Source organism: Gambusia affinis, linkage group LG09 (assembly GCF_019740435.1).
Source record: "Gambusia affinis linkage group LG09, SWU_Gaff_1.0, whole genome shotgun sequence".
NCBI classification, from domain to species: domain Eukaryota; kingdom Metazoa; phylum Chordata; class Actinopteri; order Cyprinodontiformes; family Poeciliidae; genus Gambusia; species Gambusia affinis.
In genome coordinates, this window is record NC_057876.1 from 5,034,135 (window position 1) to 5,050,901 (window position 16,767).

Here is a 16,767-nt window from a genome sequence, read left to right on the forward strand (position 1 = left end):
TCACTTGATTTGTTTCCTGAAAGGGACAAAAGTTGAAAAGGGAGGAATGGAGAATATGCCTCACAATTAAGCAAGAATTCAAACCCCTTTAGCTTAGTTACCTTTTCTCATGTTAAGCACAAACTTCAGTTTATTTCAGAGATTTTATGTGATAGACCAAAACAAAGTAATATACAAATAAGATTTAAAATCACATGGTTTTTAATCATTTTTAAAAAATTGTTCCCCTAATGTTAGCGCACTACACTAAGACGGTATTTAGCAAGAGCTAATGCTAACTTCAATTCAAATTGCATCTGTCTTTGAAATACTACAACCCTCAAGCACCAGTTTACTGTTGACATTATAATTAACATGTTCTAAACTGCTCTTAGATATTGTATCTATGTTTATGTCTTGTTTTCTACTGCCAATGTTTTTATTTTGTTCCTGCATGTTTTTTTCTTTGGAGTAAAAAGAGGTAAAACGTGACGAGAGGAAATGCAACTGCTGCGTAAACAGTCTTCACTCACTTCAACATAAGAGCATGAATATAATAGGCTGACTACGTGAAAAATTATCAGCGGTCGATAAACAAAACATTAACAAAGATGTCGAGCTTTATTCAACTGTAAGTTTACAAAAGAACCAAGTTAATTAGCGCCTCAGAATTTATCTGGAATTATTCATTTAGAGGAAGCTAAGTGCGCTAAATGGTTTTAAATTAAGCTAACATGCTAACTGAGAAATTAGCTCCACTTTTAGCATGTTGAGAACGCTGCAGTTCTTGTGTCCAATTGTAGCTATTTCAGAGTTATTTATGCTACTCTTGTTGGAATTTCATCCAGTTAAAGCTACATTATTCACAAGTTGAAGCCACCAAAGGATCAAAGTCCTTGCTGTCATGGTGGAATAAATGTATCAGTCAGACATATAAACAAAGCCAGCTGCTGAGACCGAGTGTCTAAATCTCTCTTTCCGTGTCTGTGTACTTACAGGTGTCTGACAAGACCAAAGCCAGAAGCTCAGCTCTGAGGTAAGACGAGCAGTCCCGCTCTGCGACGGGAGTTGTGTTTTTTTTCTATAGCCCCTTTAAGTGTGTCGCGCTGTGTTTTTGGCTGAGAGAAATGTTAGTGAAAACCACATTTGGTCTGAATGAGGACAAGCTGTTACAGCCAAGAAAAGAAGCTATAAATAGATATTCTAGATATTCCCGAAACGCGCAGTTGCAGCGGTCGGTTCTGGATGAATCCCTGGACGTTTCTTGAACGTAGTTGTTTACCGAAAGCGCAGTTAAGGCCAGAGACGTCACAGAGCATCCGACAAGCCGGTCGCAGCTGCGCGCGCATACGTTGAGTTAAATCCGGAAGATGGAGCGGGGTGAGAGTGGTTCATTTTTCAGCGTTTGGAATATTTCAAGGTTATCGCAGCCGAGGTTAAAGCGCCAGAGTTTTAATTGACTGAAGCATCTGAGATGACAGGTGATCACACGATGACCCCAGTCAGCTGCCTGCACTCAGTCCTCAGCTCCGCAACACTCGCTTTTTAAGGCTGCACACGTCTGACACGCTCAGTAGGCTATTTGTGATACCTTTTAATATATTTTTTTTGAAGGTTTTTTGCATGCAGAGATTGTAACTCGAAGGAAAAATTCTTTGCTCGTATACGCTCTGTTTTCTTCTGCTACAACGTGGAGTCACTAGTTAAATCTAAATCTGAGTTGCTGCAGTCTTAATACTGATGAGAAAAGATGCCATATTTATGGAATTAAAATTCAAAAATTATTGTCATTAAAAAGAAAAAAAACACCTGTGTGCTTTACAAAGACAGCTCTAGATATCCTATTTAAAAACAACTGGGACTTCAAATTTATGTTGTTGGTGGAACATGCAGATGCATCCTCTGAGGTTATGAAGATGAAGATAATGCAGCGTTTTGTTTCAGGGCAGAAGCAGGTGTCACAGAAATCAATGTTTGACAGACAGAGGAAAGAGGACTATACAACAACTTTTAGGAGCCGCTGTGCAAGAGTCAATGAGTTGTGTGTGTTACAAGTCGAAAGCAGAAGTGACTGCAGCTAGCAGGCGACAGCAGAAGTTACAGTGTCATCATTAAAGACTTCTCTGCTGGCGGTGAAGGCCTTCATGTTAAGCATTCAGCTCTGCGTGGGCAGCTCATGATTATCTACTGGTTAGGCATTAATATCTGGAAGGAAACATCACCCGCTTTATCATCGCGCAGGATCTCGCTGTTAAATAAGACAACAACAGTGGATGAATTCTGCAAACAGATGACTTGGTTGAGTTTTTTTATTGTTCTTTATTTCCTTAAAAATCTTCTTAAGCCCTGACTGATTAAACCATCCAGATTTTTCACTTTTTTTTTTTTTTTTTATCTGTTTGCGGTCTGAATGCATTAGTATGCCAGTCTGGAGTGTGTCTGTACGTGTGTAATGGGGAAAAGAGGCAGTGGGGGAAAAGAGGGGGGCAGGAGGGTTGTAGGGAGAGAGTGAGTGTGCTCCATGTCTGTGTGTGCCCCGGGCCATGTGTTACTCTGCTACCGCTAATGAGCCCATTCACTCTGCAGCCCAATCTACTGAGCAGCACACACGCACACACACACACACACACACAGACTGCAGGGACTCTGGGACTGGAGACGCTGCGAGCGATCCACTGGCTTTATCCCCTACGGACGGCTGCGCTCGCTGTTTAACCCACAATTCTCACAACGCCCTTACAAACATCCTTATTTTAACTCGGCGCTGACAGCCTCATCCATACACCCACAGACTCACCCATACATGTTATCACGCCGCCATGATCTTTTGTCGAGGTATAGTGCCCGCAGTGACGGGGATTTGTCTCTTTTAGACTAGTTGTTATGACGCCGAGCTGCCGGCGTGTTTTTTGGGATTTCATAGCCGACGCGAGTGGTGACGCAAACCTGCTCAGACATGAGCGGATCGATGCGCTCTGACGAAGTAAAGCTCATCAAAGATGAATGCGCTCGCGTCCGGGATGGGTCAGACGTGGAAACAGGTTGCCGAGGAAGGGCCGTCAGGTCTGTGGTCTCAGAGGAGGAATCCTCGGGTAGTTAGGGGGGTGGAAGCTGCATTTTTTCCCCCCACTGCTAATAACTACTCTGCTCTCTTTCTCAACTCTGATGCTCTCATATAAGATCCACTCTGCGGTCAGAGTAAATTCTTCATGCTTGAACAGAAGGCAGCTAGATGTCTTTTCTTCTTTTTTTTTTTTTTGGCTTTATGAAGGTATTCCAATACACTGAAAGGGATTTCTGGGAGCGAATCGTTTCTGACTGGTCGAGGGAAACCAGACGGCCTGGATGGATTTACAGAACCTCGCAAAAGTATTCAGAACTCTTCATATTTTTATTTTTATTTTTTCAATTTCATGCCTAACACAATTTTATATTGACCTTTTTAAACGATAAATCAAGACAAAATAGTGCATTGAAGACAAGTGGAATTAAAGGTGTCGTAATCAGTGATGTCAGTAACGCGTTAATTTGTAACGCGTTACTGACGTCGGACCACTTTTTTCAGTAACGAGTAATCTAACGCGTTGCTATTTCAAATCGAGTAGTCAGACTACAGTTACTTATCAAAATCACTGTGCGTTACTATCTTCTTTTGTTATTTAATTGTATTTCCTCTACTCGTCTTGTCAGTGACCGACGTCTCTATGCGACAGAAATGTAAACAATGGAGGGAGATGCGCATTTTGTTGGTGGAAAAACTGGAACTATTTTGAGTTTCTGTCGCCAAGTCCGATTATTATAAACGGCTTTGGGCTTCATTTTTTTAAAGTCGCTTGAAAATTTAATGAGTGGCGGGTTGCGCCTTTTTTGGATCGTTTTTGAACGTGAAGTTGCTCATTTGGGGTTGGAAATAAGCAGAGACTCATAATAAATCCCAGAATTTGTCCGTCATTAAGGTAGTTTTACTCAGTCTCTCCCTGTCCATCATTTCCCGGATGATCCGTCCCGCTGTGTCTTTGTTAATGTCAAGTTAATATATTACCTCTCAATGACGCCGAGTTTCACGCTATGCCCAGAAAACTGCAAACATCGAGACCAATATGAACAGCGCAATAAACGTGAAAACAGCCACGAATGAACGTGTCCGTAGTTGGCAATGATTATAATGGCAATTTAACGCCATTATAATTATTAATATTAAGATAAATGTCACAAATCTGTGCAGCCATCTGAGCTGTGGAGCTGCAGGAGGAGCTCTGTGCGCTGTGACACCAAACGCAGGGCCGTAACACAGAACCTGGGGGGAGGGGGGGCTTTAAAATCCTTCTTAGAGTTTTCCAGACAACAGTGGACCACACAAATTACTCACGTTTTTTATTTTTTTGTACTGTTTTTTCTACAATCTCCTCTTCAGTTCAACCTTATCAGTGGAGACACATTGTTGATGTTACCATTATAAAATAGCTGACAATTAAGTATTGGCAAAGATCAATGTGATTTTCACAGGAGGCGGAGCGTTGTTGTTAGCAGCTGCTGAAAGTAACTAAAAAGTTACTTTTAATGTAACTTAGTTACTTTCCAAACCAAGTAGTCAGTAATCTAACTAAGTTACTTTTTCAAGGAGTAATCAGTAGTCTGATTAAAGTTACTTTTTCAAAGTAACTATGCCAACACTGGTCGTAATAGTGAAGTGTGTGCCAGACAGGAGGTTTTTCATCGGAGAATAGTGAACCACTGGGTAGAAATGATTGGCTATTCAGTACGATTACATTCTACTTTATCATTTTAAGTAGACAATATGCAGAAATAAGTCTAATGCAATTGAGAAATAATTACAATTTTCAAAAAAAAATCTACATACTAATACACCAAACTGGACAGTCCTTTTTTTTTTAGTGTGTGTTTTGACATGTGTGTCACTTCATGTTTACAATGAGAGACAACAGAAACTTACAGATAACCAAAGTTCCTACAAAACTCTAACTAACAAAGAGTAAGGTCTGCATCACAAAATATGTGAGGGAGTTTTAGCAATTCAATAAGTTTCAGCGGTGTGGTTTTAAGAAAAGCTGACTTTGAACACAAAAATACAATCACTTCAGTATTCAGATCACAGTAGATGAGAGATACCTTCCTGTTACGTCAGATTGAACTAAATCATTTCTTAAATCCAGATGCTGCTCCGTCGAGGCTATCCACACGTAGCGACCGTGACGATGCTACAACATGGCACATGTCATGAGGAATTCTCTTTAAGTAATACATCTTTGGTCTGCTGAAGTAAAAACTAACCCAGTCAGTCAGAATGTAACCGTATTCCCGCTTCTGCCGTTCCTCGAATTAGAAATCCTCTGAATCCAGTCGTACTCTAATCTAATGAATTCCCTGTCTGCTGGAAAGGAAAGCAAACAGTTTTGATAGCAGGATCTAGTTTTCCTCGCAGCTATTTGAAGTAGATCCAAATTCATCTGATTTATTCTTTAATCTCAGGTCCACAGTCTCTTTATTTTGGTAAATCAACGTTACAAAAATCAAAAACAGAACAAAATATGACTTTACAGGCCAATAATTTACCAAAAAAAAAAAGGCTGAAGCCGTCCTGGACTCAGCAACCAGCAGAAATGAAAGATATCTACTGTTCATATACATGAGTATATACACAGATTTATATGTACATATGCATGTGTTTATATATGTATAATTACACATTACACAAATGGCTACGCAATACATATACTTATCTACTTAGCAGTAGCTTTTATAATCTTAAAGCTCACCAAAAATAAAGTAACTTGAAATCATCACTCAGTTCTTTCCACAGTTTCACGCCAATAACTCAGTTTTGTCATAAAGTGCGGGTGAGAGGTGGTGAGGCAGACGCTATGAGACCCAGGTAAGAAGATGATGGTTGTTTAATGATAAATAATAGTCCAAAAGTTGTCCACAAACACAGGCAGCACAGCTGAGCTGACTCCAGGGCTCAATGCCGGTAGCAACTGGTCAAACGAGTGGAAGGAGCAACCAAATACACAGAGTAGACGTAAACAGACGACTACAAACGACTGACTTGGCAACTTAGACGAGGACCCGACGAGGAACAAAGGACACAGGTGGGGTTAAATACATAGAGGGTAATCACGGAAACGAGACACACCTGGGAAACAATCAAGGGGAGACAGGACAACACAGAGACTCAGAGGACACCGGACTCAAAAAATAAACACACATAGAACTCAAAAACACAGAGAGAAACCCAAATCTTTACAAGTTTTCTCTTTAGCTCGTTCGAATTTTAACAAACCTTGTAAATTATACTTACTCTCTCTCAAATCGTTTCTGAATTGCAGAAAGAAGACTTTTGTTCTAAGCTTCATGCACTATTGCCAGTTTCTTTATACGCACAATGTCTTTGAATTTTAAAATGTTATTTTAAATAAAATGTTTATTATTAAGCCTACCAGCAATTTTTTTGTAACTTAAATAATATGTCGGTAGTTGTTTTATTTGCATTACACTGGGATATTTTTGCTATGACCAGGGGTGGAGCTAAGGGGAGGGGAGGGGGGGCTCCGGCCCCTTCTGATTGACACAAAAAGGGGAAGAAGAAAAGAAATACAAATGCGAGGGATGTGGAGAAATAAAAGTATAAAACAAGATTAAAATGATCTAGCAATCAATAATTTAAATCTTGTGTGTGTTGGCATTCTCATGCGCCTCCTTTTTCCCCAAAAATAGTTTTGGACCCCCTTCACAATAAAACTCTAGCTCTGCCACTGTTTCTGACATTTGGTGTTTTTTCCCCCACTGATGTCTTTAAAATGAAGCAATCTGTTTTGGTGGTGTTTGTTTTTTGTTTTTTTTTCTGAGCAAAATTCATTTTAAGGCTGTTTATCAGCAGTGGAAACAAACATGTAGGGTGCTGTGTTCGGCACATTATTTTTCATAAAAGTGTTTCAGAATATAAAAAAAAAATAAATTAATAAATAAGTTTTTTTTTAGTTTTTTTTTTATTTTTATCTCATCAGAGTCGAGCGCTTTTACATCTGTGATCAGTGACAGAGGTGTCCTGGCAGCTCACAGACAGACAGGATGAGACTGGGGGAAGAGGGGGAAGCAGCTCGGTTTCAACGTGACAGAAGTTGAAATGCGAGACGCCTCGTCAAGCCGAGCCGCTCCTGCCACGCCAGGACGCGTTCCAGTACACATGCAGGAATGGGAACCTGTGATAGCGTTCCCCACAGTAACGGCCCCAGGCAAACGCCCCAACACAAACACGTCGCAATGCACAGCTCAGCCTGCTTTCATCACTTTATAAAGGCTGGGCGGTTTTTAATTAATTATCAAAGTACTGTGATAACCACAGCACTGACGATGAGAGCTGTTTATCAGGCCTGTTTTAGGTAACTGTGTGACTGTAAATATTGCTGCTCAAAGACAATCTGTTCCCATGACAAATGTGGGCAACACTTTGTCAATATTCCGCCAACGTTAAAAAAAACAATAACACAATTTTGCAGTCGCTGTTCCCATTTAATAAGAAACACAATAATAATCAAAAAGTAAAAAAACAACAACAACAAAACACGCCACGTCATCATCCTCCTGTCATCTTCTTCATGGTTCATGCACCAGAAACAGCTGGTTGTTGATCATGTGATGCCAAAAAAGTAAAAATAAACTACCATATTCTCCAGACTAGAGCGCACCTTACTATAAGCCGCATCTACAAAGTTTAAAAAACTGTAAACCTACATATATAAGCCGCTGGTATCTCCGCCGCTCTCGGTTTTCCACAAGTACGCAGCAGAGGGCTGCTATAAATCTACTATTAAAGACGTAGCTCTGCCTCTCAAACGCCAAACTATGGATTCGTTCACGCTGAGCTTATGTGCAGCGGCTGTTGATCTGTACTACCAGATCGACAGCCCTCAACTTAACATGAGCTTCTTCGTGTTTTTACCATGATAAGGCAGAATGAGTTTGAAAACATTTCTTGGTCGTGCTGCTTGTTCTAAATGAAAACCAGCACTTTCTTCTTTGACTTCCAATGATTCACTTCCTGCTAAAGAGCTCCCCCTGGTGGTTGAAGAAAAATCCACAGAAAATACGCACCGGGCTACAAGCTGCATGGTTCAAAGCGTGGGAAAAAGTAGCGGCTTATAGTCTGAAAAATAAGGTAATTTCAATTCGGCCAAAAAAAAAAAAAAAAAAAACTCATCTTACCAAAAAAACATTTTATTGAAAAACACGATTTTTTTTATTTCCGATATTGCCCTGTTTCCATGAAGCAAATTAATTTTCAAAATGTCAAATTGCTCATTTATGCGGTTAATGGAAATGTGTCTCGTAATGCTGCTCTTGAAAAACAAGTAATGATTTGCTTTAGGACACCAGTCACATAATGACGTGATTCATATCACTGAACTGCTTTATTGGTATTTATTAATACTACCAATGACCAAAACAACGGGGAAGAAAATAGTAATAGTAAAAAATAACAATCCAAACAATATGGCATTTGGGTGGATTTTGAACATCATGAATTAAAATTTATCAAGACAATAAATTGAAATTATGAAGAGAAATTTATCACTATAAATGATACAATAAATGCCCACCCCTTTTTTTTATATCGTCACCTTCATGAAATAGTAACCCAAGTGCATTTTTGCCATAAATGACACGTTTTTAGGACATGTAAGCAGAATTAAAGACGTAACCTAAGCTGACGGATCTGTTCTTTATAGATGTGTTTTTCTGGCTGAAAGGTGCACAGCCTGTAAATAGGTGCGTAAAGGCGCCCGTCCACCCACTGTGTGTAATGAGGAAGTGAGGCGGAGGCCAGAGGGAGGGCGAGGGCCCAGCTGTGCAGCAGGAAGCTCTGCCAAGCAGAGAGCGGACCCGGAGAGCTGGAGGCAGACGACAGATGAACTGGGCCCAGATGGTCCTCACCCCTTTACTTCGCCGCCCGCTTTGCATATTTTCGCACCCCTCCGCGTTTGTTTCCGAGGAGGTACTTTCACCTTCTCTCCACCGTCCCGCTTCTGTTTCACCTTAAATCCCTTCCACTGTTCAGCCCAGTCTAACCTAACAGAGGCTGATCTGTACGACTTCAGAGCCGAAGAACTATTTAAGAGATTTGTCCTGAAAAAAAAGCTTGCTTTGATATTTTGGAAAGAAAAAAAAAGTTCCATCTGTTAAATTATGTCTGGAGGAAATGCTGTCTTCTGGAAAGAATAAACAAGTTGAAATGATTCAGATATTCAGACTCGGCAACCCTTTCCACAATATATTGATCGCTCTGATGAAGGTTTGATTTGATTCTTAGTCCGATGAGATATTAGTCACAGGAAAAGAGTTGCTTTTGGGAATGTTCTTGTCCATTAATGCTGCTTTTGCTTTTTTCTAATGTCTTATGGACAAGTGAGGAAAAGGAGGACAAGACAGTGTTGATGCATTTTATTGAGGATTTTCTCCTCAATAAAACTGTTGATATTTAATATTTTGTCGCATTGCAACCGCAAACCTTAATGATCTTTAAGCATTTTATAAGAAAGACAAAGTAGCCTATTTTATTGAAGTGCAATCAAACTGGATGAAGAGCCTCTTCTACCAGCAGTTTTTTTTTTTTTAAACACCCAATTGAATTTGTGTCTGGACTTTGACTGGACCATTCCTGCATGTCATTACATTGTGAACCTCAGCCTCAATTTCAGTTTTTTGTCTTTTTGTTTCTCTACCGAAAATAATCTATTTCACTGTTTATCTTCCTGGGCTTCCCTGTCCAGCTTTTCTGCTGAAGAAAGGCTGTCCCCATATCACGATGCTGCCACCACCATGTTTCAAAGCTAAGTCACAGTGGTGTGCAGTGATGGATGAGCGAACATGTTTTTGTCAGTCTGCAGCCATGCCAGCCTCCTTCCATCTCATCTATTTTTCCTCATAACAAACCGTTCATTTGATTCAGGTTTTCTGAACTAAAGGAAAATACTTGGGAGGTTTCCAAGACGTAAAAACACCGCAGAGCAAATTAAACCCCTTAAAGGTCCTTTTCTTATTTTGCCAAAACAAAACAAACAACGAAGGCTTTTGGCAAAAGTATTTTTGCACTGATGAGACCAAAGTGGAACCTTTTTGAAGGCGCGTGTTTCCATTACACACCTGGCAAAAACCTTCCACAGCGTTTAGGAAAAAGCGCTGTTAGCCTTAATTTATTTAATGATTTACTCTTTGGTCTCTCTTTCCCACGTCTACCTTGGATTAATTAAAACACGGAATGTCAAAAAAGGGAAAAAGAAAAAAAATCAGGAAATAACTACCAATAGAGTTACGATAGAAACACAATGTCATAATCCATATATGTTTAACAACTTTACTTTAGTTGTGTAGCTCAGTACCTCTGTTTGATAGTCTGTACTGTTTTTGTATGCGCTAATCAGTGAACAATGATAGAAAAAATGGGAAAACGATCTGTCAAAAGTGGTGGCGGGAGTGTGATGGTCTGTAGTTTCAGGACTGGACGACTTTTTCCGTAATTGATGGAACTGTGAAGAAGAACGTTGATCCATCAGTTCGCAGCTGGAATCCATGAAACACACCAAAAAAATGAAGGTCTTGTTTGGCCTAGTCAAAGTCCAAACTTAAATCTAATGGTTTGACCTGAAACAAGAGGTTGTTTGAAAATCTTTAATATCAGCTGAATTGAAGGGGAACTACTGTGTAAAATTAACTTCTTTGCGCTTTACATCATGTTATAATGTTATTCCCTCATCAGAAACATGCTTGGAGTGTTGCATGGATTCTTTCATGCATATCAGAGAAATCCTTTAATCTCCATGGCAACCATTCAGCTGTGCAAAACACCTAGCTCCACTTTTGAGGATGAAGCTCTTTGACTGAGGAGGAGCTTCACAGAGCAACCTTCCTCTGAAACTTCCCCACTCAGCTCCTTCAGACTAGCCAGCAGCAATTAGCAAACACCTGGTGGAACTGAGCATCAGCTGCGCTCATCATAGGAGCTGCTTCTCAGTGAAACTTTGGTAAAAACGTTGTTAAAGTATTAATAGAGGAGCCATGTTGTCATGACTTCCTGAAGACAGAGTTTCAGGAAGAGCATGAGCTTCTTAAAGAGACGGATACCCAATTTCAAGGCGTTAAATTAGGAAATCAAATTTATTTTAAAATATTAGATATATATAGTACCTATATAACAACTGAAGTAACATAGTTACTTATTTGTGACATATACATGTACTATGTGCCTGAAAAACACAAAATACAAAAAACAAGATTCCTCTAGGGACTTAAAAAAGCTTATCTGCTCTTATTGCAAACTCATTTCTGTGTGACGATCAGTCAACCAACCAGTTTATGCACTCATTTTAACAAAATTCATCATTAAATCACAAGCACATTCTCTTGCATTTACTATAAACACTACCAATTCGCCCTACTTTAAAATGAAAGTGTAAATGTAAGGATTTAAATCACTTCAACAGTCATCATTTCCCCCCTAACAACTATAAACAGCATAAAGTAGACATCGAAGTAGACATACAAAGTTAAATGATCACGGATTTGAATGTTAAAATGTTACATTACTGAAGTTGGATTCTTTACTGACGAGTAATCTGAATACAAAAGATGACAGTAAAATGTGAATCCCCTTGTGGAAAGGTTTGCCCTCCATTTAAGCCGTTTAAGCTAGCTAACAGAGTCAGTGATCCTGTGAGGCCCACTGGACGCATCAACCAAAGAATCCTTCTTTCTTTTTTCTTTCTTCCTTTAACGGCTTTCATTTCCCCTGTTGTTGCCTGTGATCTTATCACACTGGTAAACAGACAGAGCCTCTGCTGGAGCGTGAGTATCTGACAAAGGCTGCACTGTAAGCCTTATCTGTGTTGCTCTTGCTACCTTGACACCAGCACGCGCTGAAAGATAGACTGAAGCCTCTGGGGTCTCAGTAAGGGCCGCCATGTTTTTTGGGGGGTTTTTTATGTAGAAATTTGTATTTACAGTGCGGTGAAAAGATATTTGCCATCTTCAAGATCTCTCTCTTTTTTTGTGTGTCACAATATAAATGTCTGACATCAAACTAATCTTAACATGAGACAGAGACACGATGCTGCTAGAACATATGCATATGTTGACATTAGGGTCACTTTTACAAGCTTGAACTAAAAATGAATCCAACTTAACCTTCCTCAGGCAGCTTTCTTTCACTCCTCTACCTCGGAGGGTCGTCTCTATTTTACTTCATTGAAAGCGGAGCAGCACACAGTGGCCAGCTGCACAACCAGACAGGCGGGAGCTGGAGGTGTTGGGTTTCAAAATAGATCAAATTTCAACATTTCATGACATTTACGTTCATTTCAAACTCTGACTATGGTTAGTGGAAGTGGGCAAATATAGGCTATATATCATCTGCTTTACATTGTTTTAACATCTAAAAATAAACTTCATTCTGTAGGTTTGGCAGTTTTTCTTTTCTCCAAAAAAAAAACGTAAAAAGTTTTTAGTTTCAAAAGTAGACATTGTAAACTGAAGTTTCTTCTTTGCCAAATTCTGAGATTGATCTCATAATTTCTGAGACTTTTGGGGGGTTTTCTAGCAAATGTTTGACTTTATAAACTCTATTTCCAAGTTTTCTAGAAAATTTCTTGGATTAATCTCAAAATTTCTGAGACTTTTGACAGAAATTTACTTCTCGTTCTCATACATATTGCAAAGATAAGGGGATGAACTATTTTCATAGTTCCTCTGTGTGTCGCATCACATGTTTTAAGTTTCAGTGAGTGCAGCAGCAGTATTGGAAATTATAAAAACCTCCACCAAGTCTTCGCTCCCTCCTGGACAGACGTCTCAACTTGAGCCGAAGCGACCCGTTGAGAGTCGCTCCGTCAGTCGGCGCCAGCTGGCCGTGCGTCTTCATTTGGCGCCGGCCGTGGCGTTAAATCATATTTGACGGCTGGCGGCCGATTCCTGGGGAGGGAGGAGGAGAACGATCCGTCCAGATGTGAGGCTTTCCCTTGCGCCCCGTTCGGACTCCTTTTGTCTTGCTCTTCCAACGCAGACTGTTTAGGCTGCCAGAAGAAAACGGCACCGAGAGCACTCAGCTGAGGATACGTCACGCTCTCAATTTCTTTGCTCTGTCTTTTTGTTTTTTTAAATACAAGAAGAAAAGCATATCAGTGAAGGACGCATAAACTCAAACGTTAAATCGGTTTTATGTTCTGGAAGCCGATAAGGAAATACCTTTGAATACTTTTTCTGCTCTTGGAGAGGTTTTTTTTTTTTTCTTGTCAATAAGCAGAAACATTTCATATTTTGAATGAAATGGATAATGCATGTGAAGATAACGTTATGTCTCGCCCCCTCAGCTCCTCTCATAGCCGAGTCCGACGATAAGTGAAGAAGGCCGAGGTGATATTTCATCAACCCACAAGAGGGGGAGCGCTTTGTTTCCAACATCAATCCACAGCTGATAAAAATAAAAAAATAAATGACAAAGGTTATCTGAAGCCATTAGGCATTTTCCCCCTTCTAGATAAACGGATTACGTAAAGGAGGATCTCAGATATTGACTTTTTACTCTGCAGGATGGAGTTTGTCAGCAGCTTCCTGGGATTTCCTCTGTAAATGTATCCACAGGGAAAACCAAACGAAACCAGAAACGGCGAGCAGCCAAGAGGGAAACATGAAATGAATCACAACAGCAACTCAAAAATCCTCTGTGACGACTTGAACACTTGGAATCTTTGCTCGTCCTCCGTGTTTTTAAAATGGTCAAACATTTGGAGCTGAAGCGGTCGGTTGATGAACACTGCTGAAAGTTTTTTTTTAATGCAGCCCCTTTCTGAAAGAACTGCAGGACTCTACAGATCTTTCATGAAGTTTAGATCAGCGGTGTTTACTATTGGTCTTAAACGTCCAGCGTCCCAATGAGTTTCACAAAGAACAGGAGTTTCTTAAAGAGACAGAGACTCAAGTTCAAGATGTTAAATCAGGAAGTCTAATTTCTTTAAAGTCATATTTGATATGTACAGCATTTTAGCTGAAGGTAAAGTAGTTATTGATTGTGCTACAAAATGGCTCAACGTGCCTGGAAAACAACAATACTGCCAGTTTAAATTGATTAGAGCGTCTAAAATTCACCAAAGTAATTCTAATGTTTCCAAATGCAAAATGTAATACGGATTTCAGTTCCAGACCATCTCAAGAAAATCACTGCATAAAAAAAACGAGGTTGATAGATCTTATTATTCACAAAAATTCTACATAAATGGCCACATCTGATTTATGTTTCCTCGTCTCAGCACACCTGAATTAAAAATAAAATATTCATTAACAACCAGTTTGTAAACAAACTGTATGACACGTCAGACGACTTTAATTTGAGCAGAAGGTGCTTTTACCAAACACATAGGGATGCTGAATATAAATGCATGCCACACTTCTCAGATTTTTTTATTTTAAAAAATGCTTGAAAAGATACCAGTCTGCTTTTTGTGTGTGTGGGCGTGTGTGTGTGTGTGTGTGCGTGTGTGTGTGTATGTGTTAGACTGTCACATAAGATCCCAGCGAAACACGCTGAAGTTTCTGGTTTTGAACACGATAAAATGTGAAAAAGTTACTTACAGCAGCATCAACTCTTTTTAAAAGGAGCCCATTTTTCCCCCTCAAAGGTTAATGGTGGATGTGCTGCACAGTCTGCTGTTCTAGGTTTGAATCAATAATCCTAATGAGTCTGCTCAGAAAGAGAAAGAGAGCTGCCCCGCTGATTTACACACACACACACACGCACACACACACACACACACACACAACTTTAGCTTGTCTTTAGCCACACATCAAACGATCCTTTCAAGGCAGCGAGGGACGGAGACGTCCAGGATGTGTCCGCTGCCACCATCTGCCTGCCATCTCCAGTAAATCGTTGCATAACCAAGCTGTTTGCCGGCCATAAAAATGCCATTTTTCACATATTTTAGCGCGACAGTTTGCTCATCATGTCTCAGACGATAAGATGGGAATGAGTAATCGTTGGCACACAAATTGGCACTATTCTTAAAAAAAAATAAATAAAAACACTGGTTGTCGAGCAAAAGTATTGAAATTTGGCACAGATTAAAAAATATGATTGTGTACAACTGCGCATTATTTCCCAGCTGAATGGACATTCAGGCTCTAGTAACAACTTCCTGTTACTGATATCCCATAATACCCCTGGATGTTGTGCTTTACGTACCACTGAGTACTAAGGTCATTCTAAGTAAAAATAAAAAACTGAGATAATGGTAATATTATGAGAACAAAATAGTAATGTTATGAGAATAAAGTCGTAGTATTGCCAGAATAAAGTTGTAATATTATAACTTTTTTGGCGTTCGAGTTTATCCTGGCAATTTTATATACTTTTTTTTTTTTTTTTTTAGCGTGACCCTAATACTCCTTCGCACGTAAGACTGAGTATGTGGAGACCTGACAAAGTAATTAGTTATCAGTAAACGTGAATGTAATTAAGCCTGGAAGACAGATTTCAGTCTTATATGAACGCAGCCTGTCAGACCAGCAGGTAAAGTGTCTCTAAAACGCCTGCATCATGTTTAGGTTTGTCAGACTTGCGTGAAATCTTTATGTTGAGGAAGCAGCGGACAGTCATTCCTCTAAGCTCCTCTTTCAGCTCATTGTTTTGCTCTTCGGTCAGTGAGTGTTTTATAGCAGCTGCTGTCATAGCTTTCAGTGTTTTTTTTTTTATATACTTATTTTTTATTGAACATTTTTGAACACATACAGTGGAGAGGCATCAATACATTCAACTTCATACACAATGTTGGTCAACCGTGTCCATATTTAGCTGGGTACAAGAGTGGCATTCTCCTTGCGTCTGTAGTCGCTCCATTTTTCCCATTTAACATCAAACTTGTCCTCCTGCAGTCTTAGTCTATGTGTGATTTTCTCCATCACAAAGATCTCTTCCACGATGCTCAGCCACTGCTCCACTGCAGGAGGGTCTTGTCTATACCATAATTTTGTGATGGTTTTCCTTGATGCAGAAAGTAATATTTTCAACAGATATTCATCGTCCTTTTGAATTACATCGTGTGTGAGGCATCCCAGGTAGAGTGTTTTACATGATCTGGGTATTCCGTATCCCAATATGTTTTTCAAGATAAGGCTAACATTATGCCAGTATGTGGTTAGCTTTGGACAAGACCAGAATATGTGTGTGTGGCCTACATCAGTCTGGCCACAGAGTCTCCAGCATGGCTGTGAACTGGATACCATCCCGGACTTGATCTTTGGTGTTATAAAAAATCTAATCATGTTTTTCCAATTAAATTCCCTCCACACACGGGAGCAGGTGGCCGTACACTGCATTTTACAAATTTTAAACCATTCCTCCTCGCTTATGTGCTCCTTCAATTCGTCCTCCCATTTTAACCCTCCCTAACCCTAACCCTCATTCCCAACTCTGGTCTTCTGAGTAGAATTGTTCCATCATTGCTGCATTAAAACAACTTAAGCAAATTACAAACTTGCATAAAAATGAAAACAAAAGTAATTTTGAAAGGTTAGGAAAAACGTAAAATCTACATGGCATGATGCCATCAGTCCCTGGTATAGTGCTGAAATAACCCGCAATTTATTCCCCTTATAGGCCTTATGAAATATCTCTATTATTTCACTTACATCGGTTTTTATCTCTTTCTCATAATAATCTTTTATTTGCAGATATCTATACTGGTCTTGATCCTCCAGTCCATATTTTCCCTTTAGGCTATTAAA

The 16,767-nt window shown here is 39.7% G+C and overlaps 1 protein-coding gene across 2 annotated transcripts in view; it reads left to right on the top strand.

The window, feature by feature from the left end:
* aff2 (AF4/FMR2 family, member 2) overlaps nt 1–16,767 on the top strand; it is a 197,982-nt gene that overhangs the window by 141,155 nt on the left and 40,060 nt on the right. For both annotated transcript variants that reach the window (XM_044127371.1, XM_044127373.1), the window contains exon 10: nt 978–1,015. In XM_044127371.1, coding sequence (XP_043983306.1) covers nt 978–1,015 — 38 coding nt within the window. The remainder of the gene's footprint in view (nt 1–977; nt 1,016–16,767) is intronic.